The sequence below is a fragment of the Diabrotica virgifera genome, chromosome 3 (genome assembly GCF_917563875.1).
Source record: "Diabrotica virgifera virgifera chromosome 3, PGI_DIABVI_V3a".
Taxonomy (NCBI): Eukaryota; Metazoa; Arthropoda; class Insecta; order Coleoptera; family Chrysomelidae; genus Diabrotica; species Diabrotica virgifera.
Window position 1 is genome coordinate 68,262,506 of NC_065445.1, and position 27,712 is coordinate 68,290,217.

Below are 27,712 nucleotides of genomic sequence, written 5' to 3' on the forward strand. Positions count from 1 at the left end.
CACCCCAAAACATCACAGAACCTCCATTAAACAACCTCGTCTCTCTTATGTTGCGGTGTGCATACCGCTCATATGGTCGACAACTAAACTCTTAAAGTGTCTACCAAACCGTTTACGTTATGTGCCTTTCTGATTTTAAAGTTTTGTTAACTGTTGTTATTTTTTATTGTTAATTTAGAATTGTTTCTGGAACTGATCGTCTATTTTCTTTGTTTTTAAAGATATCAGAGAAATTCACAAAACAAAATGTTCACAAAATATAAGACTATGACACGATTTTGATGTGTAAACAACATTTAAAAAACATTTTTTTCTTCCACCTGGTATAAGCTCAAAAAAGAAATTTGAGTAAACCTTTGTTTACTCAAACAGTAAATGACAGTAAATACCAAAAAAATTAAACGATTTTTGGTGGTAAAAAAATTACACCAGATTTGGGTGGTACAAATCTTTTGCGGTTAAGTTTACATTCGATATTCTTCTTTTTAAATTGGTTAACATTTACTACCATATGATATAATAACCATGGATACCCGATACGTGGACTGTGATTCAACGCAGAAAAGAACATAAAACTAGATACGGAACAAACGATGAATACAGAGCGTTATCAAAAGAAATCAGAAAACAGTGCCGCAAAGACAAAGCTGATTACATCTCTCAAATATGCAGAGAGATAGAGGAACATGGCTGTCGAAATGAACCGAGGGATTTATTCCAGAAGATCAAACTCCTTACCAGAGAATTTAAACCTCAAACGTGGTCTGTAATAGATAAGGAAGGTAATTTAAAGACCGATACTGACGAAATATTGGAAACATGGCGAAACTACTGTGGCGATAAAAATAACGAGATATCAGCAGAAAATCAGTGGTCCCCTGACTACCCTAGAGAACCTACTGTCTTACTCGCTGAAGTCAAAGATGCAATTAAATCACTAAAGAGAAATAAATCCCCAGGCATTTATTCAATACCATGTGAAATACTACAGTTACTAGGTGACAAAGGATTACATATCATCCATTCTCTCTGTGTCGCTGTTTGGAATTCAGGAAAATGGCCATCTGATTGGTGTACCTCAATTTATATCCAGCTACACAAAAAAGGAACTACTACCAGATGTCAAAACTACCGCACCCTGTCACTAATAACACGTGCTAGTAAAATCTTGTTACACATCATCAAAAACAGATTAAAAACCTATCTACATTACCAAATACCTCAGGAACAAGCGGGGTTTGTAAAGTGTAAAGGTACAAAGGAACAAATCCTGAACCTGAGACAACTCATTGAAAAGTCTAGAGAATTTCAAGTACCTATGATTGTATGCTTCGTTGACTACCAAAAGGCATTTGATTGTGTAAGCTGGATAAATCTGTGGTCAATTTTAATAGAAATGGGCGCACCAATGCACCTGGTGACACTTATTAAAAATCTGTACCAGTCCAACATAGCGACAGTACGACTAGATCATAAGTTCTCAAACCAATTCAAGACCGAGAGAGGTATTAGACAAGGATGCGTGTTGTCACCTGACTTATTTAACATTTATGGTGAACATGTCACGAGGATGGTTTTAGAAGGATGGGCCGGTGGAGTAACAGTAGCTGGTAGGAAAATCTCAAATTTAAGATTTTCTGATGACACTACACTTATAGCAGCAAATGAGCAAGAAATGTTTGATCTCCTGCGAAGAGTTGGGTACGAAAGCAATAAAGTTGGTCTAAAAATCAAATAAAGCTAAGACAAAAATAATGGTGGTCGACAGATTCGACACTATTCAACTGACTAACATGTTACAAGAATACCAGATAGTAAACACCTTTGTCTATCTCGGGTCTAGTATAACTAAAGATGGTAACTGTGAAGCAAAACTTCGGAGACGTATTGGTATGGCAAAAAATGCGATGAGTCGCCTAACTAAAGTTTGGACAGACAGATCTATCGTTCAAAATATCAAGATGAGACTGGTGAATGCCCTTGTATTCTCAATATTTCTATACGGAGCAGAGACTTGGACTCTCGCGCATGCGAGCGCCAAAAAATTGATGTCTTTGAGATGTGGTGCTGGAGAAGAATGCTGCGCATACCTTGGACAGCTCATAGGACAAACATTTCCATTCTAAACCAACTCAAGATTAAAAAAAGGCTGTCCACAATATATCTGCAACCAATACTGCATTTATTTGGTCACGTGGTTCGCAGAGGTGATAACAGTTTGGAGAGATTAATTGTTTCTGGAAACGTTCCGGAGAGAAGATCAAGAGGACGATCACCAACTAGATCTCTACAACCCATAGTGGGTCTTGGTCTGTTCTAGAATCAGCTTCCATTCCTTCCTATCCTTCGCCTTGATTTTCCAATTTCGTACTCTCAATACTCGTAAGTCGTCTTCCACCTGATCCTTAAATCGTACTCTTGTACAGGATTATCAGCATCCAAAATAAGAGCAAGACATATTCATTTAATTTTTAAATGTCTTACAAAACAAACATCACGTTTGTTGTTAAATAATTAAGGTGACACCGATTACTCAACACAAGTGCACTAGTTTCAATAACGCTTTGTCAGCTATTCAATATTATTCTTAATTCACGGCCAAGCCGAGTCAGCATTAAAGACATCAACACTTTTCTAGTTTATTTATAGATACAAAATAACATCGCGTATCATTCTTTTATCAATTATCATTCGTGATTCAGATTATTATTAGACAGTTAGACCTCAAACGCACCAACTAGTTACTGTGGTGTTTAGAGTTGGTAAATAAATAAGTATTCAGCAAATAGTGTCTACTTCATCGACCCCTATCACAGGGGGTAACTACCCCCACTAACCTAGGATGTTCCTGAGGGTGGAATACCACCACACTCTAGGCCTGCCCCTTCTCCTCACGCCATACGGTCCTTGTATGGTGGCTCCCGCCTTCTGAGCCACTCTGGATACTGAGGGGTGGTTACCCCGACTATGAGGGTTGATGTAGTAAATATAGTTCGTTGTTAAGACATTTATTTACACGTTAAATATATCACAGAAAATAACTGGTGGTATATTATTTACTTGAAATCGATGTTACCCCGTCGAATCTCAACTGCTAATTGATTTATCTGTTCTCGTAAAAATATAATTAAAGTCGGTTATTGTTTATTTACTGTTTTGGTAAGCCGAGGTGACCGTGATTTAAAGTGCTGACTGTTAATAAACACCCACTGAATATTATTGCAACTCGACCTTGTATCAAATACTAGCATGCAAAACTAGGTTACTCGTATTTATTAAACAAACATTACCACGGGCATTTAATTAGTAAAAGGTTTATTTGTAATATGATGTTTATTGAGATGCGGTGTATCCCAATTCATCTTCCCCTTCCCCCGAAAATTTTCTGACTACGGAAAAGGAAGAAAATTTTTCTAATAGTACCACTAATTACTTGCTGCGTTTTACGAAGTACAATATATACATTTTTCCTATAAATACTAATTAGATACAAAAAATAAAAGTGAAAATGTTCGTTATCTAGACTGTTCCCGTTTCACTTGTCACTCACGGTGTTCTCGGATTGTAAGCATATAGTCTATTCTTATGTATTTCCTTGATTTTATTGTTTTCCGATCTGATCTTACAATTAACATTATTTACCTCTGTTATTGTGAAAGGGCCTACATAAAGACTATCAAACTTACCATTCTCTTCCCTTTTTACCAGGACTAGGTCTCCTATTTTAAATTGTTGTGGTGTTGCTTTGAGCTTATTCTTTTCTTGTCGCTCTTTTTTGTGCTTTAGTAAGAAGGTTCTAGCTCTCTCGTGTGCGCTTTGTAGTTTGTAACGTAACTCATTGTAGTAAGCATCTATATTGTAACATGGTTGAACCTCCTGTGTAAGGTCTTCTGGTAGGTTAACCTTCCTGCCATATAATAGTTCAAACGGTGTGTACGCGTTAGGGGTTGTATTGTAGCAGTATGTGAACATCCTGCAACACACATCCCAATTTTCTCTGTCTTCATCTATGAATGCTCTTACGTACTCGTTTAATGTTCTGTGTAGTTTTTCGCAACTTCCAATGGACTGTGGATGGTATGCCGTTGAGAAGTTGTGCTCTATTTTTAATAGCTTTGTTAATTCCTGCATTACTTCATTTTTATATTCTGTGCCTTGGTCTGTTCTTATTTGCTTCATGAGTCCGTATGTTGGTATGAAATGATCAAAAATTCCTCGGGCTATTGTATCTGCTTCTTTATTGCACACGGGTATGCTGACCGCGTATTTAGTAAGTTCACATAACATTGTTATACAGTATCTATTACCTTCGTTACTTTTAGTGAATGGACCTATCGTATCTATATATACTATGTCCCATGGTTTGGAAGAAGTGTCCGATATCACGAATTCTTCGACATGTGTTTTTTTCGGTTTATTAATTTGACATTTATGACATTGTTTAACGTATTTTCTTACGTCTTTTTCCAAATTTTTCCATCTAAATCTTGCTTTTAGCTTCTTTATGAGTCTGTTATTTCCTACGTGTCCTCCAAACATCGGATGATTGTGATATTCTTCTATTAGCCTGTGTTTTTCTTTGTCTTCTTCTATTGTTTCTGGTACTTCACATATGTATATTTCAACATTCTTTAATATTTTGTTTCCTTGTTTAATAAATTCCTCAATTGTGCACACTTTAAAAATAATATCGTTTACGTATATTTTTACTTTACGTACTGCATTCTCTACCGCCAGCTTATCAAGCTGTGCCAACATTTGGATTGAATCCTGTGGCTATGCTCTTGCTGCACTTTATTTTGTTTTTGACCCTAATGCTCAGCCTTGGTGAGATTAGTTCTGCTCCAAAAGACAAAATTGGTAGTCTATGCGCCTCTAAATTATTTAGTACCTTTCTTACTGTCTGTTTGTGGGCTTCTGGCTGTAGTGCGAGTTCGCTTTCTGCCTTCGTTTGCCTTGCTTCCTTCTTATTTTCTCTTGCGTGAGCTCGTGTTATAGCTAATATATGGGTATTGTCTATGTATAGGTTCTTTAGTTGATGTAATGTTATTCTTGAAAGACTATCGGCATAGTTATTTTTCCCTGTTATGTATTCTATTTCGAAATCGTATTCCTCTAAATCTAATCTGATTCTTGTAAGTTTCGAAGTTGGTTCTTTCATTGCAAATAAATGTGTTAGTGGTTTATGATCCGTTTTTACTAAAAATGTTGGTGCTCCATATAAATAACATTTGAAATGATTAATTCCCCAATGAATCGCTAGTAATTCCTTAACGATTATAGGTTTATTACATTCTCCTTTATTAAAACTTCTTGATGCGTATGCTATAGGTAGGTCTATTCCGTTATAATCTTGACTTAAAATTGCTGAACAACTCTCGTTGGATGCGTCTGTTGTTAGGATGAATTGTTTATTGAAATCTGGATATTTTAGGATCGGTGGCTTCATCAGAGATGATTTAAGCTTATTGAATGCTTTTTTACATTCTTCTGACCAAAAAAATTCTACTCCTTTTCTTGATAATCTGTTGAGTGGTCTGCATATTTCAGCAAAATTTTGAATAAAACGTCTATAATAGTTACAAAATGCTACGAATCTTTTTGTTTCTTCCGCTGTCTTAGGTGTCGGGTATTGTTCAATCGTTGCATATTTTGCTTTGTCTGGTGATACTCCTTCCTGAGAAAGATCATGTCCTAAATATGTTACTTCTCTTCTAAAAAATTGACATTTTCCTGGGTTAAGTTTCAAATTGAATTTTCGACATGTCTCAAATGTCTTTTTCAGGTTGTCTAGGTGATGTTTTTCAGATATTCCTATCACTACTATATCGTCCATGTAAAGAAATGCTTTGTCTGGTGTTAATCCCGAAAATGCTATTGACATCATCCTTGAAAAGCTATTTGGGCTTACATTTAATCCAAAAGGTAATCTGGTAAATTGAAATGCTCCATTTTCTGTGCTAAACGATGTGTATTTTCTCGATGATTTTTCTAATGGTATCTGGTGAAAACCTGACATTAAGTCTATAACTGAAAACCATTTTGCTCTTCCTAGTTGATCTAGTATCGAGTCTATCCTTGGTAAAGGAAATTTGTCTGTGACTATTTTCTTGTTCAGTTGTCTAAAATCTAAGCATAATCTCCATGCTTTATTTCCATCTATCGCCTTTTTCGGTACCAGTACTACTGGGCTGTTGTATTCTGATGTAGATGGTTCTATTATTCCTTGGTCTCTCAGTTTTTGCACTTGCCGGTTTAATTCCTCTGTGCATGAGGTGTCCTATAGTTTTTAATGTATACCGGAGTTTGGTCTTTAACTCTCAGTTTCTGCTCGTAGAAGTTGTTACATGTTAGCATGTCGTGCCTTAGGGCGAATATATCTGAATAATCTTCACATAAAGATACTAACTTATCGCGTATGTATTCTGGAATGTCTAACTTCAATGATTCCCGTAATTCCTTTTTCCTATCCTTGCTGTCGTTGATCAGTCTGTATATGTTGAATAATTTAATGTCTAATGTTTTGATTGCGTTTGTCTCTACTTTTACTGTTTCGTAGGTTGTGTTCAAAATTTTGATGTACGGATTATTACTTGAAATAATTGCTCTCGCTATGAATATTCCTGGTTGTATTTCTTGTTGTTCCACTATCCTGTCGTTCTTCAGCGTTTGAAAAATTTTTACGATTCTGTAAATTTCACATCTAGGCGGTATTATTATCGCGTCATTATCATTATTATCCAAAATGTTTGTACTAATGTAACAATCGTTGTCCTCTTTAATGTGCATTTTAAGGTTAGCATAGTCTAGTATGCATTGAAAATTTGAAATGAAGTCTCTCCCAATGATTCCGTCGGTTGGAATAGGAAAGCTAGGTTCCACTAATTGAAAGATATGCTCAAATCGAGATCCTTTTACTTCTAGTGTTGTTTCAACTTCTCCCATTGTTTGTAATTCTCCTTTAGTTACTCCTTTTATTTTCGCTTTTGTGTTTGGTTTCACATGTTCCTTCATAAAATCTTGTGAACATTTCAGTATTGAAATATCAGCTCCTGTGTCTATGATAAAGGTATTTGTGTTTTCTAGGATTCCTGTTTTCATTCGTACAAAATTCGTTAGGTTTAAGTCGAAGTTGTAAATATTATATTCCACTTCTGACTGTGTACTTTCCTTGTTTCGTTCATTCAAAACCCCAACTGCTGGTTTTCTGTTTCCTCTTGGCTGTCTTCTAACTCAAGTAGCCTTACGTTTCTGTTTCGTCCTCCTCTCTGGTTTCCTCTGTACGTTTGGTTGTTGAATTGTCTATATCCTCTGTTGGAATAATTCCGTTGGTTTCCTGTTTCTTCTCCTTCGTTCCGTTGTCCGAAGTTATTTCTTCTTCCTCTGTCGTATTTGTTGTGGTATCCTCTTCGGTATTGCTGTTGTCCTCTCCTATTTTCATAATTCGTCCTATAATTGAACACTCTTCCCTGTGTGTTCTCCTCTGTCGTATCAATCGATAAAAATTTAGATATTACTTCCTGCGGTGTTGTGAAATTACCTGCCTCCAGTATTAACTTTGCTCTATCCGTATTAACGTTTCGCTTCATTGTTGCTACAGCTGTTTCCGTTGTGTATTTTTTCGCTAGCTCCAATGGCATTCCTTCCGCTATGTATGCTACTTTCAACTGTTCCGCTAATTCCTCTACTTCGGATGCGTACACTGCTGCATCTTTGTTTCCTTGCCTTTTCTTTGTTAACTTGTCTATTATCGTTTTCGGATTGTCACCTCTTAATTCTTTCTTCAGTGCCGCTGCTATAAGTGGGATCGTATCCTCTGTAGTTATCAGATTTCTAGCCTTATTAGTCAATCTTGTTTTTATTAATGTTATTGCTGTTTCTTCAAGTCCTTCTGCTATTTTTCCAAGTAACTCTAATGCGTCTAAAAATGGTTGTAATTTCCCTGCGCTTCCATCAAACTCGTTGGGCAATACCTTGCTTGCAATATTCAAAAATTCGTTGATTGTCAGAGCCATGTTTAATATTTTTATCTCTTGTTTTATGTCGCTTTTTCCCTCTTTTATTTCCTCGTCAATTTTTTCCTCTATCTCCTCGTCACTTTTTTCCTCTTCTACTTCTTCGTCGCTTTGTTCTTCCTCTATTTCCTTGTCGATTAGTTGATGTATTGAACTTGGAACTACTGTCCTTAAGTTTACAGCTTGAAATGAGCGTATAACTTTGTCTCTTATTTTTCCGAAATATTTGTTGCACGCTTCTCTTTGTTTGTCCGATAGCGCTTCCCAATTTTTCTTCGTTAAATGTGTGAATTTGTTATACAATTTAATTAGCTGTGTCGTTACTTCTTCTTGTATATCCTTAGATTTAGGTACTTTCTTCTTCAAGACCCTTCTACTTTGTCTTGTTACTTCTTGCGTAATCTCCTCAACTATTTTGATGAAATCTTCCCAAGTAACTTTGTTGCTACTCATTTATTCATAATTTTCTTATTCCTGTACCCGTAACGAACGCGTAAATTTGACAGTCTTACGAGGTATAGTAAATATATATGAAAAATATTATGTCAAAAATAGTAGAAATATAGTAAATTGCCATAAAAATCAGTATATCACTCAATATAAATCACCATTAAAAAGGGGTCTACTGCTTAGCCAATACAAATGTAATAAAAATCAGTAGTCAAATAATGAATGGATAAGAATCAGCAAAGATAAAATATGTTGGTAAATATATAAAAATATAAAATCATATAAAAATCAGTATCAAATAAAATGTATCATTACGTCCTATAATAACTAATATCAGGGTTAAAAAAAATTCTGTATATTTTGATAAATATTGGTATCATAAGGAAATTAAAATAGAATAATTAAGTAAAAATAGGTAAAACTTAAAAGGTAATGTGCGTCTTAAATGATAATTACGTTAATATTACTTTATACTTTATATTTTATATTATACGAATCAGGAAATACCATAAAAATAGCTAATATGGACTTACCACTTTAAACGTCTTTGTTCGTATCACCCAAAAGTTCTCGCTGCACGTTCCATAGCATTGTCCCACGATGTTCCATATGGTAGTTCCGTCTCCATTCCATTCCATTCAGCTCCGCGTCGGCCTGATGTCTCCATTATTTCCATGTAGGTACCACACTGTTGTCTAGGGTGGTCGAGGTGCCGGAACATTGACGTTTTTCTCCATTTCTATACTCGTCCTAGACTGCTAGTTCTGAGTTCTCGCCTGGTCTTGGATCGCCATATGGTGGCTCCCGCCTTCTGAGCCACCCTGGATACTGAGGGGTGGTTACCCCGACTATGAGGGTTGATGTAGTAAATATAGTTCGTTGTTAAGACATTTATTTACACGTTAAATATATCACAGAAAATAACTGGTGGTATATTATTTACTTGAAATCGATGTTACCCCGTCGAATCTCAACTGCTAATTGATTTATCTGTTCTCGTAAAAATATAATTAAAGTCGGTTATTGTTTATTTACTGTTTTGGTAAGCCGAGGTGACCGTGATTTAAAGTGCTGACTGTTAATAAACACCCAGTGAATATTATTGCAACTCGACCTTGTATCAAATACTAGCATGCAAAACTAGGTTACTCGTATTTATTAAACAAACATTACCACGGGCATTTAATTATTAAAAGGTTTATTTGTAATATGATGTTTATTGAGATGCGGTGTATCCCAATTCACTTGGTTATAAATGTGTTTCAACGGTTCCATCTCATTAATTTTCTCCAAGTGGTCCAGCCAACGCAGCCTGTTTATTTTGATAGACCTACGAACACTAGACTCATTATAAAGGCGGTAAAGCTCAAAATTATAGCGTCTACGTCATAACCCATTTTCCTGCACACCTTTATAAATATGTCTGAGAATTTTACGTTCAAAACAGCCTAACCGTTCTTCATCACTTTCTGTTATCGTCCACGTTTCTGACGCGTAAGTGAAGACAGGATTGCTTAGAGCTCTGTATATCAATGTTTTTGTTATTTTTGTAACTTTATTTGATGTCAAAAGTTTCTTTTATCTATAGTACACTCTGTTTACTAGATATACACGTCTGTTAATTTCTGCGGTTACTGCATTACTTTGGTTGATTTGTGAGCCTAGATATATGAACTCTCTTACTCCTTCCTTCGAAAGTATATATATATATATATTCCAACCTTATGGTTAGATCTTCGGGTTTTGCTACTTGATTATTATTTGTGACCTTTATGGGGAATGACAGGGAATTGGGCAGGGAAGTGGGCAGCGTGAATATGTAAATAGCTCACTCGCTCTGCTGCTCCTCATGCTACTGCCATTGCACGGCGCTCCCTCAAAAGTCGGTTTTCGAGATGGAAGTCAAAGGACTGGCAGAGCGAGCACGAGTGGGTATTCACATTCAACTACTCTCTCTCTCTCACTTGCCGCCGGCAAAGCGGCAAGTGAGTAAGGGAGCAAGACGATGCTGTCGTCACATTCCATTCTTGTGAGTCGTTCGGTAATGAGTTGTGAGGACATTGGCGAGGAACTGATGTGAACACTTCACTCGCGTCGATATCGTATTTCGGGCAATATTTCCGTCAGCGTCAGCAGCAGTGGCAATAGCTGAGTATAAATGCGGCATTATTATATGCGGTATATAGACTTTTTATTAGTATTAACGTGTAGCCCCATTATTTTTGCTGCTGTTTCCAATGCCGTGAACGATTGAACCAGGTCCGCCTTTCTTCTTGCTATGATATCAATATCGTCTGCATACGCTAGTATTTGTACACTCCTATTAATAATGGTCCCTCTTGTTGTTATTCCAGATTCTCTAATAGCTTTTTCTAGGCCAATGTTGAATAGAAGACACGATAGGCTACCTCCCTCTCGAAGTCCTGTTTGTGTCTGGAAAGTTCTTGATACTTCGTTCTGCACTCTAACCTTACATTCAGCTGTTGAGAGCGGTGATTTCACCAATTTTACTAAGTGTATTGGGAAAAAAAAATGGCACTTTAATAAACAATTTGAGATACGCTGATGACACAGTATTAATAGCAGAAACCCCGGAAGATCTCCAAACACTGATAAACAGAATAGTAGAGTGCAGCGAAAAGTTCGGTTTATCACTTAACATCAAAAAAACAAAAATAATGATGGTGTCGAAATCTCCACAAAATTTTTCTGACATAACCGTACATGATCAAAGAATTGAGCGTGTTAGAAAATATAATTACCTGGGAACTGTGATTAATGAAAACAACGACAACTCTGAAGAAATCAAGATCAGAATAGAAAAAGCTAGAGCTACTTTTACCAAAATGAAAACAGTTTTATGCGGAAGAGAGCTAAGTTTAAATCTTAAAATTCGCCTGATGAGATGTTACGTGCTGTCAGTTCTTTTCTATGGAATGGAAGCTTGGACACTGAAAAAGATCGATACAAGGAAAATAGAAGCATTCGAGATGTGGATGTACCGCAGGATACTGAGAATATCGTGGACAGAGAGAGTGACAAACATGGAAGTGTTGCGAAGGATGCAGAAAGAAAAAGAACTTGCGCTTACTATTAAAAAGCGCAAACTGCAATACTTAAGACATATAATGAGGGGACAAAAGTACCAGCTACTACAATTAATTATTCAGGGAAAAATAATAGGTAAAAGATCCATTGGCAGAAGAAAACATTCATGGTTGAAGAATTTAAGAGATTGGTACAAGTGCAGCAGCTGCCAATTATTTAGATCTACGGTATCAAAAATACGCATAGCCTTGATGATAGCCAAACTTCGGAACGAGGACGGCACCTGAAGAAGAAGATTGGGATATTAAATTCTACCAATTGGGCATAATAAGGGAAATAGTAAAACTTTAGTGGCCATAATATAGGAAAATCAAGCAATATGAATAATTTGTTACCTCTAAAACCAAAACGGCTTTCTTGATATGTTGAGGAGTCACCTTGACCATATGACCTAGAGAAACATCTTTGAGATCTACCAATAGTACGTCACCAAGTATAAGTTCTTCGTGCAATCTGATTTCATTAATGTTGATCTGATGAGCGAAAAAATTGTAGACATCGAAATATTTTGGATTTCCGCTTAGCTTGGAAATGTTTACTCTGAACATATCTTTTGTTAATTTTGGTAGTGGAATATATTGCCTAAAAAAATATTTTTTTGTGATTATTACATATAGTCCGTTCTTTTAACGGTAAAATATTGCAAAATCTCTAAATTTTAAAGAACCGCTTAGATTGACATGACATTTGGCATACACATAGCTAACAAGTCAAAGAAAAAAGTGATATTGTGCCGATATGTGCTTTTGCCCTGGGGGTGGTTTCCACCCCCTCTTGGGGGTGAAAAAATATTCGTCCAAAGAAAGTCAGGAAATGGATAAACTGGCTAATTTTAAGTAACTTTTGTTCTATAGAGTTTTTTCACTAAGTCAATATTTTTCGAGTTATTTTGCAGTGAATATGTTCATTTTTTTAACAAAATAAACACGCTTTTAGACGGTTTTTCGCAAATAACTCAAATAGTAATTATTTTGTCGAAAAAAGATTCTTAGCAAAAATATAGCCTGTAAAAAATTTAAAAAAATGGTGTATATATCACGTCTCTACACATAGTAGAAGTAGAGTTATAGCTAATGAAAAATAGGTTCATATTCGTCAAATTCCAAATGGAAAACTTTAACGTGAAATTAACCAAAAATGAAGCACATTTCGGAAAAATCTCATTACAACTTATTTAAAGTGTTTAAAAAAAGCTTCATTTTTGTTTTATAAAAAAAATTCTAGCATCAAAATTAAACAAGTTACGCTCAAAATAAAGTTAGTCCCTTTTGGTTTTGGTAAAAAAATCGAGAAAATCACCCCCTAATTAGTATTTTAAATGAACTTAATCGTTACGACTTCACAAGTTTCTTGACTCATGTATATATTGTTTATATGATCTGTAAGTTTCATCGGTTTAAAGTCCTTATTATTGAAAGGGGTGTAGTTAAAAGTGGTTGAACGAGTCACTGATCACGAATGTATGCAAATTTAGAAACACCAAATCTCAATCAATTTTTGTCTAACAGAAAAAAAAAAAAATTAATGATATTCAGGAAAGCAAATCTGACTTTTTTGTTTTTCGAGATTTTTGGTATCTCTCACAATTTTTAAGTTATTTTGAAAAAAAAACATATTTTTCAAAATTTAAATTTTTTAAAATTTTACTTTGGAACCAAATTTTTTCAAAATTAAGCTCTGTAAATCGATGAAACTTACAGATCATATAAACACAACATAAGTAAAATAATTTGTGGAGCGGTAACGATTAATTTCATTTAAGTTGATAATTAGGGGGTGGTGTTTCCGATGTTTTTTTGCAAAAACAAAAGGGACCAACTTTATTTTGAGCGTAACTTGCTTAAATTAAATACTAGAAACTTTTTGTAAAAACAGAAATAAAGCTTTTTTAAACATTTAAAAAAGTTATAGTTTTTCCATTTTTTCCCAAAAAGTGCTTAATTTTTTGGATATTTCACGTCGAAATATTCTATTTGAAACTTGGTGAATATGAATATATTTTTCATTGGCTATAACTCTGGTTCTACGAGATCCAGAGACCTATTGCGTACACCATTTTTTTTTACTTTTTTATAGGCTATATTTTTTCTAAGAACATTTTTTTCCACAAAATACTTACTTTTTGAGTTATTTGCGGAAAACCGTCTAAAAATGTGGTTGTTTTGTTGAAAAATGAACATATTCACTCGCAAATAACTCGAAAAGTGTTGACTTTTCGAAAAAGCTCTATAGAACAAAAGTTACTTAAAATTAGTCAGTTTACCCATTTTCGGACTTATTTTGGACATATATTTTTTTAACCCCAAGAGGGGGTGAAAGTCACCCCCAGGGCAAAAGCACACATCGGCACAATATCACTTTTTTTCTTTGACATGTAAGCTATACGTATGCCAAATTGCATGTTAATCCAAGCGGTTCTTTAAAATTTAGAGCAAAAACCGTGAAAGAATGAACTAATATACTTGTAGTAGCTTTAATTTGTGTTGTTATAGCAAAAACGTGAAAACATGAACAAGTCAAGAACAGTTATTCATAGCGAAGGTCGACAAATTATATACAGCGTATATCAGTTTATGAAAAAGGAAAAAGAACAAGAATCCCTACGCATGCCTGTGCACAAATTTCACTATACTTTATTTTGCTGAGATATTTATAAGTTGTTCCTGCCATAAGAATGCCACATGTCCATTTTCAATAAAAAATCTCTAATAGTTTTCGATATATTGGAAACAATCGATTTTCATTTTGTAACTTCAAAGGGCTGTAACTTTTTTATGTGCAAATTTGTACAAAGGTAAGTTAGGTTCAATCGAACTATTTTTGGTCCCGGAATATGTGATTTAATTTATACCTGTATTTTTGTTACACCCTGTACATGTAGATATGTATCGTTCTGGCATAAATGCAATGTAATTACAATTACAGTCAGTGACAATGCTTTTATTAATGCTTTTATTAGTAATACATAATATACCGATTTTGTAACTTAAATATCAAACATATATTTATTTATGAAGTATTGTCTCTGAATAAATTATGTTTTTCATTTATGTTTAATTAATTATTCACAATTATATTCTTATAATAGATTCTTAAGACGGAAATGTAAATATTGACGTCTGATGAGTAAAAAAAATCGAGACGAATAAAACAAAAAATGTAAAGTACCTAATCAATCTCCTTGAAATTTTTTTGTTACAAAATTATTTGGCAGATAATTTAAGTAGTAATTGTAGTACACGTCATGTTATGTAATGTTACTTTTGATTATTTTTGATGAAACCAAAAAAATGTTGTTCTTTTTAATGATAATTCATTCTTAATGATTTTAACTTACCAAAAAAAATTAAATTTTAATATTAATGTAAGTAGCACCCAGAAATGTGTGTACAGTGCTTTTCATATTAAACTATCCACCTTAAAAATAATTTTTCCACCTACCTCTACTGAAAGTATACTTTTCCGGACCTGATTGTAGGGAGCAAAGTACTTTTCCTCCCTAGGGAGGAAAATATTTTTCCTCCCTAGGGAGGAAAAGTAAAAGTGACGTCATGGTATTTCATTCATGAAATATAACTTATTGGCGCCCTGTACAATATCTATTTTCTATTACGTAAGTATCTATACATTTTAACGTTTATTTAAAAACACTCTGTATTTTGCAGAATGGTAAAAAAGAGTAAATTGTTATTCTGATTTAACAATGGGTGCATTCAGCAGACGCAATCGCTAACTAATCGATTAGTAATCGATTTGTGATTTACATGCTGAATGTCACAATTTATGTGGCATTCAGCAGAAAATCACTAATCGATTAGTTAGCGATTGCGTCTGCTGAATGCACCCATTGTTTACATTAATAATTTGACTTATATTTGACAGTTGACAGTTATATTGTACCTACTTGTTAGTTTTAGTTCTAATAAATTTTGTTGGTTAGTTACATAAATAAATTAAGTAAAAATGAAAAAAGGACTTGCTATTTGAGGAAGGTGGAAAAACCATATGTATAACATTGGAGTAAAGTACCTTTTCCTCCCTTGAATGATTACTGCCCTCCGCTACGCGTCGGGCAGTAAACTTCATTCTCGGGAGGAAAAGTAGCACTTTCCTCCCTTGTTATACAAATAGCTATTTGAACTACTAATTTTTAGAAAAAACGTAAAAACACTTCAAATAATACTTGAAGGGGGAGACAATATGCCATATTTAAGCTTGCCGGGAAAGGCCGCTTCTCACCCCCGTATCATCCCTTCATTCTTTTTAAATTACTTCCTCCTTTTTTATTAATAAAAATTATTTTTTAACAATTTTATAATATTTATAATATTTAGAATGAACATTTCACTGCCAAAAATTTTAACAATAATTTATTCAAAATTCGTTTTGAATAATTACTTATTATAATTTATTCAAAATTCATTTTGAATAATTACTGTTTAAATTTTTGGTATTGAAATGTTCATTTTAAATGTTTGTATGTAATAAAATTGTTAAAAAATAGTTATTTTTCTACAACCACTATTCAAAGTGCACTTTTCTGCACGGTTTTATGTTAGCAAACTTGATATTTTCTCACAGTATAAGATATTTGACATTAGTGTGCAGAAAAGTGACGTTTCTGTGCCGCAAAGTTCTTTTCTGCACAGTTGACTACCTCATTCTGAGTAACGTTATATTCTGTTTACATCCGTGGACTACCGCATTCTGAGTAACGTTATATTCTGTTTACATCCGTGGTTAAACTTTAGACAAATATATAACCTATAAGACAATTATTATATTTAACTATAGCATAGAAACTAAATTATGGATGTTACGACTGTTTTATTTTACAATTTTATTCTTATTAAACATTTTATAATTATCAAATAACCAATAAGGATTTAGCAACCTGTGCAAGAGACGTCGAATGAAGTAGGTTTTGTGTAAATCCGTGACTGCATAAATATAATGTCAATAATGTGTAATAATTGTTTAAATTTAAACAAATTAAAGCAGTGCATTAATTTTTTAACTGATTTCTGTGCAATTTATTTAGGTATAAGGAATTTAAATTGATTAGTAGGTATTAATTAAATACAGTTTAAAATTTATCACATAGGTACCTATTATAATTAATCGTCGTTTGGAAATTGTGATTTTTATTTTTAGGAAAAACTGTGCTTGTAGAAAAAGTATAGTGTGAAACACGTGCAGAAAGGTAATTTCTCACTTGTTTGAATTGCGGCACTCGCTTGCGCTCGTACCGCAACTTTTCAAACTCGTGAGAAATTAGTACCTTTCTGCACTTGTTGCACAATATACTATTTCCTAACTAGTGCGGAAAGTAATACTTTCACGCATGAGACTGCCGTTGACCCGAACGACGCGATAGCGGAGTTCGGGCAAGCAATCGAGTCGAGTGCGGGGAAGACACTTTCCGCATGAGTTAGAAACAATATTTTTTCTGGGGCCGTACGTTTAGAAAAAAGCCACAGCAAATAGAGTTATATCAATTTTTATTTAGAAGTGAATATACACAAATTAATTCTTTGACAAGGTTGTCAAAACCAAACTTTGAATATAATGGGTTACCACGACGACGATTCAAAACCATTGTAATTGTCTAGTAATCTGACTTTTAAATATTACATATATCAAAATAATTTTATTTCATCGAATTATCAGTAGTAATTGCACAAGAGCTCTAAAATTATTGAATTTTTCCCGAGTGACACTTTGACAGTTTTGACTTTCACGAGCCGAAGGCGAGTGAAATTATGTCAAAGTGTCACGAGGGCAAAAATTATATATTAATTTTAGAGATCGAGTGCAATTTGTTGCGATTATTTCATAAATAAAACTGTTCAACACCAAAATTGTATTGTAATTTATTTATGTAAGTACAAATTAGTACAGTTAAACACACAGTTGTTATAGATATTAATTTGACGATTGGAAGTTATCACTTTTATAATTTTTAAAACATTAATTGTCATTAATGTCACTGAATGTATTTTTTCGTAGCAACGAAGGGCATCTGACGTAATATACTTGACGACGGGAAATTATCAAAAATTATCGGGTATAATATCCAGAGATATGTAAAGAGAATAGATCTGGCTAGGGATATGCCACTCAATGCATCGGGGTGTAACGCCGATATCAATTACGGTGGTCTAGCTATCTTTGTCTGTCGTGCGAGTGTGAGCGTATCTACCAAGAGGTGGAAGTAATGGAACGACAGTTACACAGAGGCGGCAGCCATCATATGCTAGAGAGAGAAATTTAAGCGCCGGTAGAGATAGATAGATAGACCACCGACCCGAACTGCTCCGCGTTACGTTATTTTTCCGAGTTGGCCAAATCTATGTGTATAAGATCTTTGATAATATCATAAGAGAGTGAGAATAAATTGAAAATAATCCAGCAGTTTTTCGAAAATTTGTTGTCTGGCAATAGACACGAGAGGGATGTTCGATACTCACCAAAGTATCGATACATCGTATCGATACGTATTGTTAGGTTCTGTATCGATACCCTATGATATCGTAATCAAAAGTATCGATATTGCAAGTATCGATACACAATATTAATACCTTTATTTTGACAGATACGCATGCGCAGTATAGTGTCCGTCCTTTATTTTTGTCCTGTAATAAAATACAGACCACGTGCAAGCCACCTAGCCCACCCACCAAGGAAAATAAAGGACAAACTTTGGAAATTTGGAAGGAAAATAAAGGACAAAGAATTATCCAAACCGGTGTTGCAAAAGGTATTGCATAACATGAAGGGTTGAATTTTCGATACGATATTATGATTCGGTGTATCGATACACGGTATCGATACCAACTAATGTATCGATACAAAATATCGAGTATAGAAATATAAAGTATCGATACCTCAAAGTATCGATACGTATCGAACATCCCTAAAGACGAGAGCCCGCAGGGCTCGAGTGGCTATTGCCCAATGACAACAAATTTGAGTAAAAATGAAGCAGTCATTTCTTATTTATTCTTACTGTCGTGTGATATTCGTAAGATTATTGTTAATACGTATATTATGGATATTTTCTTAAAAATGTGACAGTTGTCAAAACTAGGAAACTGGTTGCCATTAAACAGAAACAATCTACTTAAAAAAATTCTATCGGTAATTTTCTACAGTAGATAATTCTCAGTATAATTTTAATCTGATTGGACAGAATTAAACACGTGATCAAATATCTTACTATACGATTGGAAGTTAAAATCAATAAAAAATAATCGATTTAATTTAGATTTATTCTATTGGTCAGAATCTCCTATGAATGAAATAATCGCGCTAATTTCATTAAAACATGAACGCAATAAGATAAATTTGAAATAAATTAGTAAATAATATCTAAATTTTAGTTTACTGCATGTATTATAATATATTATAATGCCATATTACAAGGTATTTTACTTTCCCGCACGCCGTGCGGGAAAATTTACTTTCACGCACGCCGTGCGGGAAAGTGCAACTTTCAGAAACGAAATGGGTGCGTGAAAGTGGCTCTTTTAGCACGGCCGTAGAAAAATAATTTTTTTTTGTCCAGTTTTCTTATTTTTGTATTTATTTTTCTCATAAACTAACCACTTTAAGCATCATGTGTTATACATTTTTGAAACCAGTACAAAGAGGAGAATCCAAACCTAAAATAAAAAAGGTAGAAGTAATTTTAAAAAATAAGGGATGATACGGGAGGTGAGAGGATGCCTTTCCCGATAAGCTTAGTTATGGCATAATGGCTCCTCTTCCAGTATTATTTGACATGTTTTTGCGTTTTTTCTAAAAATCAATGGTTCAAAAGTTATTTAAGGTGGATAGTTTCATCTGAAAAGCACTGTACCTACATAGCCGATATAGTAACATGCATGAGTACGCCAGAAGCAACTTCTTGTAGAGAATATTTACGACCTTTATGTACTACTGCCAAATCTATCGGGGATTAAGTGTGGAAAATAGCGCTAAACTAGTTTCTCCTGTTGAAAATAGTTTTCTTCATAGTAGGTACCCAGTGGTGTCATCGTGTGGGAACGCGTGGGAACGCCGTTCCCACACTGGTTAAGAAAAGAAAAAAAAATAATAGAGAATTTAGGTTTTGTAAACAAAAATTAGCAGTGCGTTCCGGCACTGCGTTCCCGCACTGCTAATTTTGCCATGACACCACTGTAGGTACCATCAAATATGTAATGGTATTAAGATCAACATAATTAATGTCAACAATATATACCTACGCAGATCTTCTGCTTGTTCCTCTTCATAAGCAATTCTGCTTGGTTATTGGCAGATTATTAGGTACCTCTATGGAAGGTTGTCACTCAATCTTTTGCGTGGTCGACCGATACTTTTTCTACCGATTGGTGATTTACCTCTTGCTATTTTGACTACACGGGTCTCACCCATTCTGCTTATGTGGTTATTCCATCCTTTTTTTTCTATTTAGTGTCCATTCGTTTATGCACTATTGTACGTTACTTTTTTTCTTCTAATGTCTTCACTCCTATTTAGATCTCTTAGTGTATTTACAGTAATTCTTCTCAGTACTCTCATCTCTGCCGTTTCCAGAGATGTTATCTGCATTTCTGCAGAATACGGTTCACGAAATATTAAAAACAGAAGAGAATATGGCGATTTTCATCATTTTCTCCCGCATAAACATGATCCAAAATTTCTCAAATATTTTCGAATGTCTCAAACCAAATTTTATATTTCCATATTTCAAAACAAACAACGCGCTTTCAATTAAAAAATCAACATTTATGTATGCAATGCGCTCGTAAAGATTCGAATTTAGGCAGTCAAGGATTCCGCCACTATAATTTTATTGTAGTGGCCAATGCAATTAAAAACGCTACAAATGCAACAAATTAAGTGTTCTTTGTAATTCTAAATTCCACAAGAGCGTTTTCTGCAAAAACAAGTAATTATATTCTGGAATCTTAAAGCCTAATGCGTATGTATGAGTTGGTTTTTACTTATTAGGTGTCTAGTTTTTTTTAGTAGGAGATTTTTTCATTGATAAATTCTGTTTAAGTGTTTAACTTTATTACCAAATACGACTTTATTTTTTACCTATTACATTAGTACGTTCTTTGAAGGTAAAATATTGCAAAACCTCTAAATTTTAAAGAACTGCTTGGATTGACATGAAATTTGGCATACAAATAGCTAATAACTCAAAGAAAAAAAGTGATATTGTGCCGATGTGTGCTTTTGCCCTAGGGGTGAGTTTCACCCCCTTTTGAAGGTGAAAAATATATATGTTCGAAATAAGTCCGGAAATGGATAAAATGCCTAATTCTAAGCAACTTTTGTTCTGTAAAGTTTTTTCACCAAGTTAATACTTTTCGAGTTATTTGCGAGTGAATATGTTAATTTTTCTACAAAATAACTACGTTTTCAAACGGTTTTTCGCAAATAACTCAAAAAGTAAGTATTTGGTGAAAAAAAATTCGTATCAAAAATATAGCACGTAAAAAAGTGAAAAACTTGGTGTTTATATTAGGTCACTGTATCTAGTAAAAGCAGAGTTATAGCTAATGAAAAATAGGTTCATATTCGTCAAATTTCAAATCGTATATTTTAACTTGCCATAACCAAAAAACGAAGCACTTTTTTGGGGAAAACTCATTTTAACTTTTTTAAACTGTTTAAAAAAGTTTTTGTTTAAAAAAAAAATAGCATCAAAAGTAAACAAGTTACGCTCAAAATAAAGTTGGTCCCTTTTTTTTGGTCAGAAATCGGGAAAATCACCCTCTAATTAGCATTTCAAATGAACTTAATTGTTATCACTTCACAAGTTTTTTACTCGCGTATGTACTGATCATACGATCTGTAAATTTCATCGGTTCAAATTCCTTATTTTTGAAAGAGCTGTAGTTAAAAGGGCTTGAACGAGTCACTTATCACGAGTGTATGCAAATTTAGAAACACCGAATCTTGACCAATTTTTGTCTTACAGAAAACCAAAAAAATACAAAATATTCAGAAAAGTAAAGCCGACTTTTTTTATTGTTTAAGACTTTTGGTATCTCTAACAATTTTTAAGTTATTTTGAAAAAAAAAAAGCATTTTTTCCAAATTCAAATTTTTTTTAAATTTTACTTTAAAACCAAATTTTTTTCAAAAATAAGCACTTTGAATCGATGAAACTTACAGATCATATAAACACAACATAAGTAAAGTAACTTGTGAAGCGGTAACGATTAATTTCATTTAAGTTGCTAATGGGGGGGGGGGTGATCTTCCTGATTTTTCCAAAACAAAAGGGACTAACTTTATTTTGAGCGTAACTTGCTTACATTTGATGCTAGAAATTTTTTTTATAAAAACAGAAATAAAGATTTTTTTAAACACTTTAAAAAAGTTGTAATGTGTTTTCCCCAAGAATGCTTCATTATTTGGATATTTCACATTGAATTATTCTATTTGGAATTTTTCGAATATGAACCTATTTTTCATTAGCTATAACTCTGCTTTTGCTAGGTATAGGGACCTAATATATACAGCATTTTTTTCACTTTTTTATAGGTTATAATTTTGCTAAGAATATTTTTTTCGACAAACTGCTTACGTTTTGAGTTATTTGTGAAAAACCGTCTAAAAACGTGGTTATTTTGTTGAAAAATGAACATATTCACTTACAAACAACTCGAAAAGTATTGATTTGGTGAAAAAACTCTATAGAACAAAAGTTGCTTAAAATTAGTCAGTTTATCCATTTCGGAACTTATCTTGAACATGTATTCTTTCACCCCCGAGATGGGGTGAAACTAAACCCCAGGGCAAAAGCACACATCGGCACCATGTCACTTTTTTTCTATGACATGTTAGCTATGTGTATGCCAAATTTCATGTCAATCCAAGCGGTTCTTTAAAATTTACAGCAAAAACCGTGAAAGAATGGACTACATGTCTAGTTAGGTTTTTTGATTAATAAGTTATATTTTAACTTTATATCAAATTTTATAAATAAACAATAGTCAGACCCAAAATGCGTTTTTATTACATTAACCAGAATTTTTAGGAAAGTATTAATAATAGCCGGTAGATGTAATTATAAAGGCATTATTAATCACATTGAACAACTGTTACGGTTACTCTTAATATTTACCGGTAATTATTAATACAGACCGGACTTATCACATTGACCGTAACATATATACGAGTAGGTATTCCCCTTGTCTAATATGTTCAGATTATCTTCAAATTCACACAGGAGTTGTTGTGAATAAAGTTCCTATTTTCCAACAATAATTTCAAATATTCACTGCTGAAGGTGACAATTTGTAGGTGCTGTAGAAACGTTTTTGCTAAAATAATGGTATTGCTTGTTACCTGTAATTTATATTATATTAGTTTAGTAACGCAACAACTTAATTAAAGTATACCTAGGTATTAGAGAATTGTTAAAAGCAGCAATCATGTAACAGTATTAGGTATCATAAAAATAAAAAAAGTTTTTGAAGAAACATGCTGAATCGTGACCTTCATTTTATGGTAGCACCATTATTTTTTAATTTATACGTTACAGTTGATATCTTAATCTTATATAGGGTGATAACGTCCAGATTTGATGAACATGTAGAGATATTCAAGGATAAATCTTCATTAGTACAATACAGATCAACAATTATTGTATATGTTACAGAGCAAGTTGATTATCCAGTTTGAGTTGACTAAGTATTCCTAGTTGGAGTCAACTCAAATGGCTGGTTCTAGAAAAAGTTTATTATAAATATAAAATGAAGATTTTTATTCATCATTTACTAGTAAAAGTAGACTCCAACTAGAAAAAGTATACTCTTCCCAATGCCATTTAGTAAGAGTTGATTCACACAAACAACCGATTCTAGAAATTAAAATGTTACTCAATATCAATATGTTCAAATCGTAACAGTAGTTGAAACGGTCAAAACAAAGAGACGCACACTCATCAAAAAAGCACGTGAGATTATACTCGTATAATTTACATTTTTACTGAATCCATCCAGGATTAGTCAACACAAACTAGTAAGAGTTGATTCCATTTTTCACGGGATCTACTTTTACTAATAAGGGTTAGGAAGAGTCTACTTCAACTAATAAAAGTTGAATTAATTTTTTCAAATCACCTCTTACTGCTGGTTTTATTTGGAGTTAACTCCAACTAGGAATGGTCAACTCTAACTGAGAATCAACTTCAACTGAAAGATATATACAATAACAATACATTTATTTTTACTTCACTTCATTTATGGACTCTATTTATAAGAAATGTGAAAAATCAAAGAAATTATAATAGGTAAAGTGTACCTTACACATATTTGGTGATTTCTATCATGTGGGGTAGATTAGGATGACTGTTTTTGAAACACTCTGGTATCATCGTTCTTATACTGTAGTACATATCCAACTTATTTTTTGTTTTTTCAATGCTGAATTTGTTGGTTACGAGAAAACTTTCTATAATACTGGTACCTACAATAAAAGTAATGTCTAAATATGTACATAATTTTTTGTTCCGAATTTTTTTAGCAATTTTAACTATAATTTGACAAACATTTTCAACACATTTATAATTTTATGAACATTATTGAAACAGTTTTGAAATTAGAGCACTGTCTAACAAATACATTGATGTCGGAATATTAGGAATTTATTCAATTAGAAGTAGATACCCAAAATTCAAGTATAGCATTATAATATCCAAAACAATCATATTCTAAATATAAATATCATATTCATAAATATAATTAAAATATCTTGTAATCATATTCTATTCTATGTATATTATGTATCATACTAAGTATACAGTGAGCACGTAAAGGTTGCAATAAATTCATTTTCTATAGAATTAACGATTTTGGAAAAAAATTCCGAAACAGGTCAATTTTTATTTTTAAATTGCGACTTTTTGGCATATGTATCATATTAGTGACGTCACCCATCTGGGCATGATGACGTCATCTATAAATTTTTTAAATAAGAATAGGGGTCGTGTGATAGCTCATTTGAAAGGTTTTTAAATTCTCTATTCTTTAATATAAACATTAACATATTTATTTATACAGAGTGTCCAAAAACATTTTTTTTAATTAAATTTATTGACAAAAAGAAGAATGTGTGTAATTTATTTAACTCAAAATACATTTTACTGCTATCATAAAACAGAAAATAATGTTCATTTAACAAATAAATATTGTTTTTTGCTTAAATTCAATATTAAAGCCCCCACCCACCGTCCTCTTGACAGTTTGAACATTTAATTTAAGCGAAAAGCAATGATTAGTTTTCAAATAAACATTTTTTTCTGTTTTCTGAGAGCAGTAAAATGTATTTTGGACTAAGTAAATTACATGCATTCTTCTTTTTATCTCAATAAATTTAATTAAAAAAATGTTTTTTTGGACACCCTGTATAAATAATTATATAAATGTGTACATTACTGAATAGAGAATAAAATTAACTTTCAAATGAGCTGTCATATGACTCCTATTCCTATTTAAAAAAATCATCGATGACGTCATCACGCCCAGATGGGTGACGTCACTAGTATGATATATATGTCAAAAAGTCCTAATTTAAAAATAAAAATTGACCTGTTTCGGGATTTTTTTCCAAAATCGTCCATTCTCGAGAAAATGAATTTATTCCAACCTTTACGTGCTCACTGTATATTATATTGTATACAGTACGTAAATCTTTTAGCTGGACAAAGATAACACATGCTAAGCAAGTGTGGCCACTGCGCTCTCTCGATGGCACTGTTGTTGTAAAGGCCGCAGACGTTTTGACTTTTAGTATTTATTTTAGTTTAATTGTTAAAATATTTTTTATTTAAAAACTAATTTCAAAATTAAACAAACACTGTTTATTATAGCTATTCGATTAAATTAAGAAAACGATATTGGAAAAGAAAGGCAAGATACTTCTTTTAAAGGAAAAAAGTTTTATGGAGGAGTGGTTCCTGAGATACAGCCGGTCAAATTTGACCGGCATTTACTACTAATTTATAAACAATAGGATGGTAGTCTTCGAACCATTACCTTTTTATTTCAGTCCTCTTTCTCAATACAAATTTTCATATCTTCCAGAATTACTTCTTGCAATTCAACTATTTTTCTTTTAAAAGAAGCGTCTTGCCGAGTCCTTCCCAAGACCGTTTTTTTAATATAATGTAATCTAATAGTTACTGAGATATGCTATTTTGTTTATTCTTCTTCTTCTTCTTCTTCCTCTTTATAAGCAATTCTGCTTGTTCATTGGCGGATTTATACCCCTATGGAAGGTTGTCACTCCATCTTTTGCGCGGTCGGCCGATACTTCTTCTGACGATTGGTGATTTATCTCGTGCTATTTTGACCACACGTGTCTCCCCCATTCTAGTTATGTGGTTGTTCCATTCTTTTTGTCTATTTAGTGTCTATTCGTTTACACATTGTACGTTACATTGTCTTCTAATATCTTCGCTCCTCTTTCGATCTCTCAGTGTATTTCCTGTAATTCTTCTCAGTACTCTCATCTCTGCCGTTTCCAGTAGTATTTGTGTTGTGGCTGTATCGGGTCTTGTTTCTGATGCATATGTCATTCTTGGTCTTACACTGGCTTTATAAATTCTTGACTTCATCTCAGTGTTAATGTGTTGGTTTCGCCATAATATAGTGTTATTAAGGCATCCTGCCAATCTATTTGCTTCTTGTACTTGATTTCTCACTTCTTTGTCTAGGTCTCCGTAACTTGACAATGTAATTCCAAGGTATTTTACTTCCATTACTTGTTCAATACTGATACCATTAATTTCTATTTTGCATCTGATTGGTTCTTTACTGATTACTATTATTTTGGTTTTCTGAGATGAAATTGTCATATTGAATTCTTTTGCTCTTATGTTAAATCTGTGGACTAATCTTTGCAGACTATCTTCATCTTGGGCTATCAATATTGCGTCGTCTGCGTAGCAGAGAATTTTACTTCATTGTTTCCCATTCTATAACCTCTTCCTTTGTTGACGTTTTTGATGATTTCATCCATGATTAAATTGAAAAGCATAGGACTCAATGAGTCTCCCTGTCTTATTCCGCTACCTATATCTATAGGTTCTGTAAGTTGTCCATCTATTCTGACTCCCATTTTGTTGTTTTGGTAGATGTTCTCAATATTTTTTATGATATCTAGAGGGATTTCTCTATTATACAGGAGATGGATTACATCTTTGAGTCTTACTCTGTCAAATGCTTTCTTTAAGTCAATCAGACATAGAAATGCTGGTCTATTATACTCTAGTGATTTCTCAGTAATTTGCTTTATGACGAATATTGCATCTGTACACGATCTTCCAGTACGAAAACCCTGTTGTTTATCTGCTAAACTTATCCTCTGATTCACTACGTCTTGTAAGATTTTAGTTGTAAGTTTTAGGGTAGTATTTAACAAGTTGATACCTCTGTAGTTTTCTGGCTGCTTTTTATCTCCTTTTTAAATAGTAGAATTAGTTCGCTCGTTCTCCACTCTTCCGGTATTTTATTGTGTTTTATGATTTTGTTAATTAATGTTGTTAATTGTTCTGTCATTGCTGCTCCACAATATTTCAGTAATTCGTTTGGTATTCCATCCTTACCTGCAGCTTTTCTGTTCTTCAGCTTTTCTAGTGTTTTTCTTACTTACTGTGCAGTTATATTAACATCTTCATTTGTGGTAATTTCTGGTGTTTCCGGTTCTAGCATCATTTGTTCTTCCTCTGCATAGAGCTTTTTTAGGTAGTCAATCCATATATCCTTTTCTATGTGTTTTGGTTCTATTAGTTCCTTTACCTCCGTTCTTTGACCTCTTATAAAGCGCGATATTTCCTTTTGGAGACCATAAAAATCATGTTCTATTTCTTTCGAAAAACGTTCCCAGTGATCATTTTTTTATTCTTCTTACTACTGAATATATTTCGTTTCTTATAGTCTTATAATTATCGTATGCCTCTTGTGTTTTAGTTGACATGTATTTTAGGTAAGCTTTTTTCTCCTCTGTACATTTTTCTTTCACTTCTGTACAAAACCATGGAGTTCTTAGTCTTGGAAGCGATTTATTTTTATTAATGTTTCTTTCACCAAGAACTTCCTTGGCAGAGGCTAAGATGTTAGACTTAATTTTGC

General features: G+C 33.3%; 1 protein-coding gene across 1 annotated transcript in view; it reads right to left on the reverse strand.

Moving 5' to 3' along the window:
* Positions 1-27,712, reverse strand: part of LOC126881109 (retinol-binding protein pinta-like) — an 81,320-nt gene that overhangs the window by 28,702 nt on the left and 24,906 nt on the right. The window contains exons 2-3 of the mRNA XM_050645154.1: positions 23,888-24,047; positions 11,909-12,155 (exon numbers count right to left, since the gene is read on the reverse strand). Coding sequence (XP_050501111.1) covers positions 11,909-12,155; positions 23,888-24,047 — 407 coding nt within the window. The remainder of the gene's footprint in view (positions 1-11,908; positions 12,156-23,887; positions 24,048-27,712) is intronic.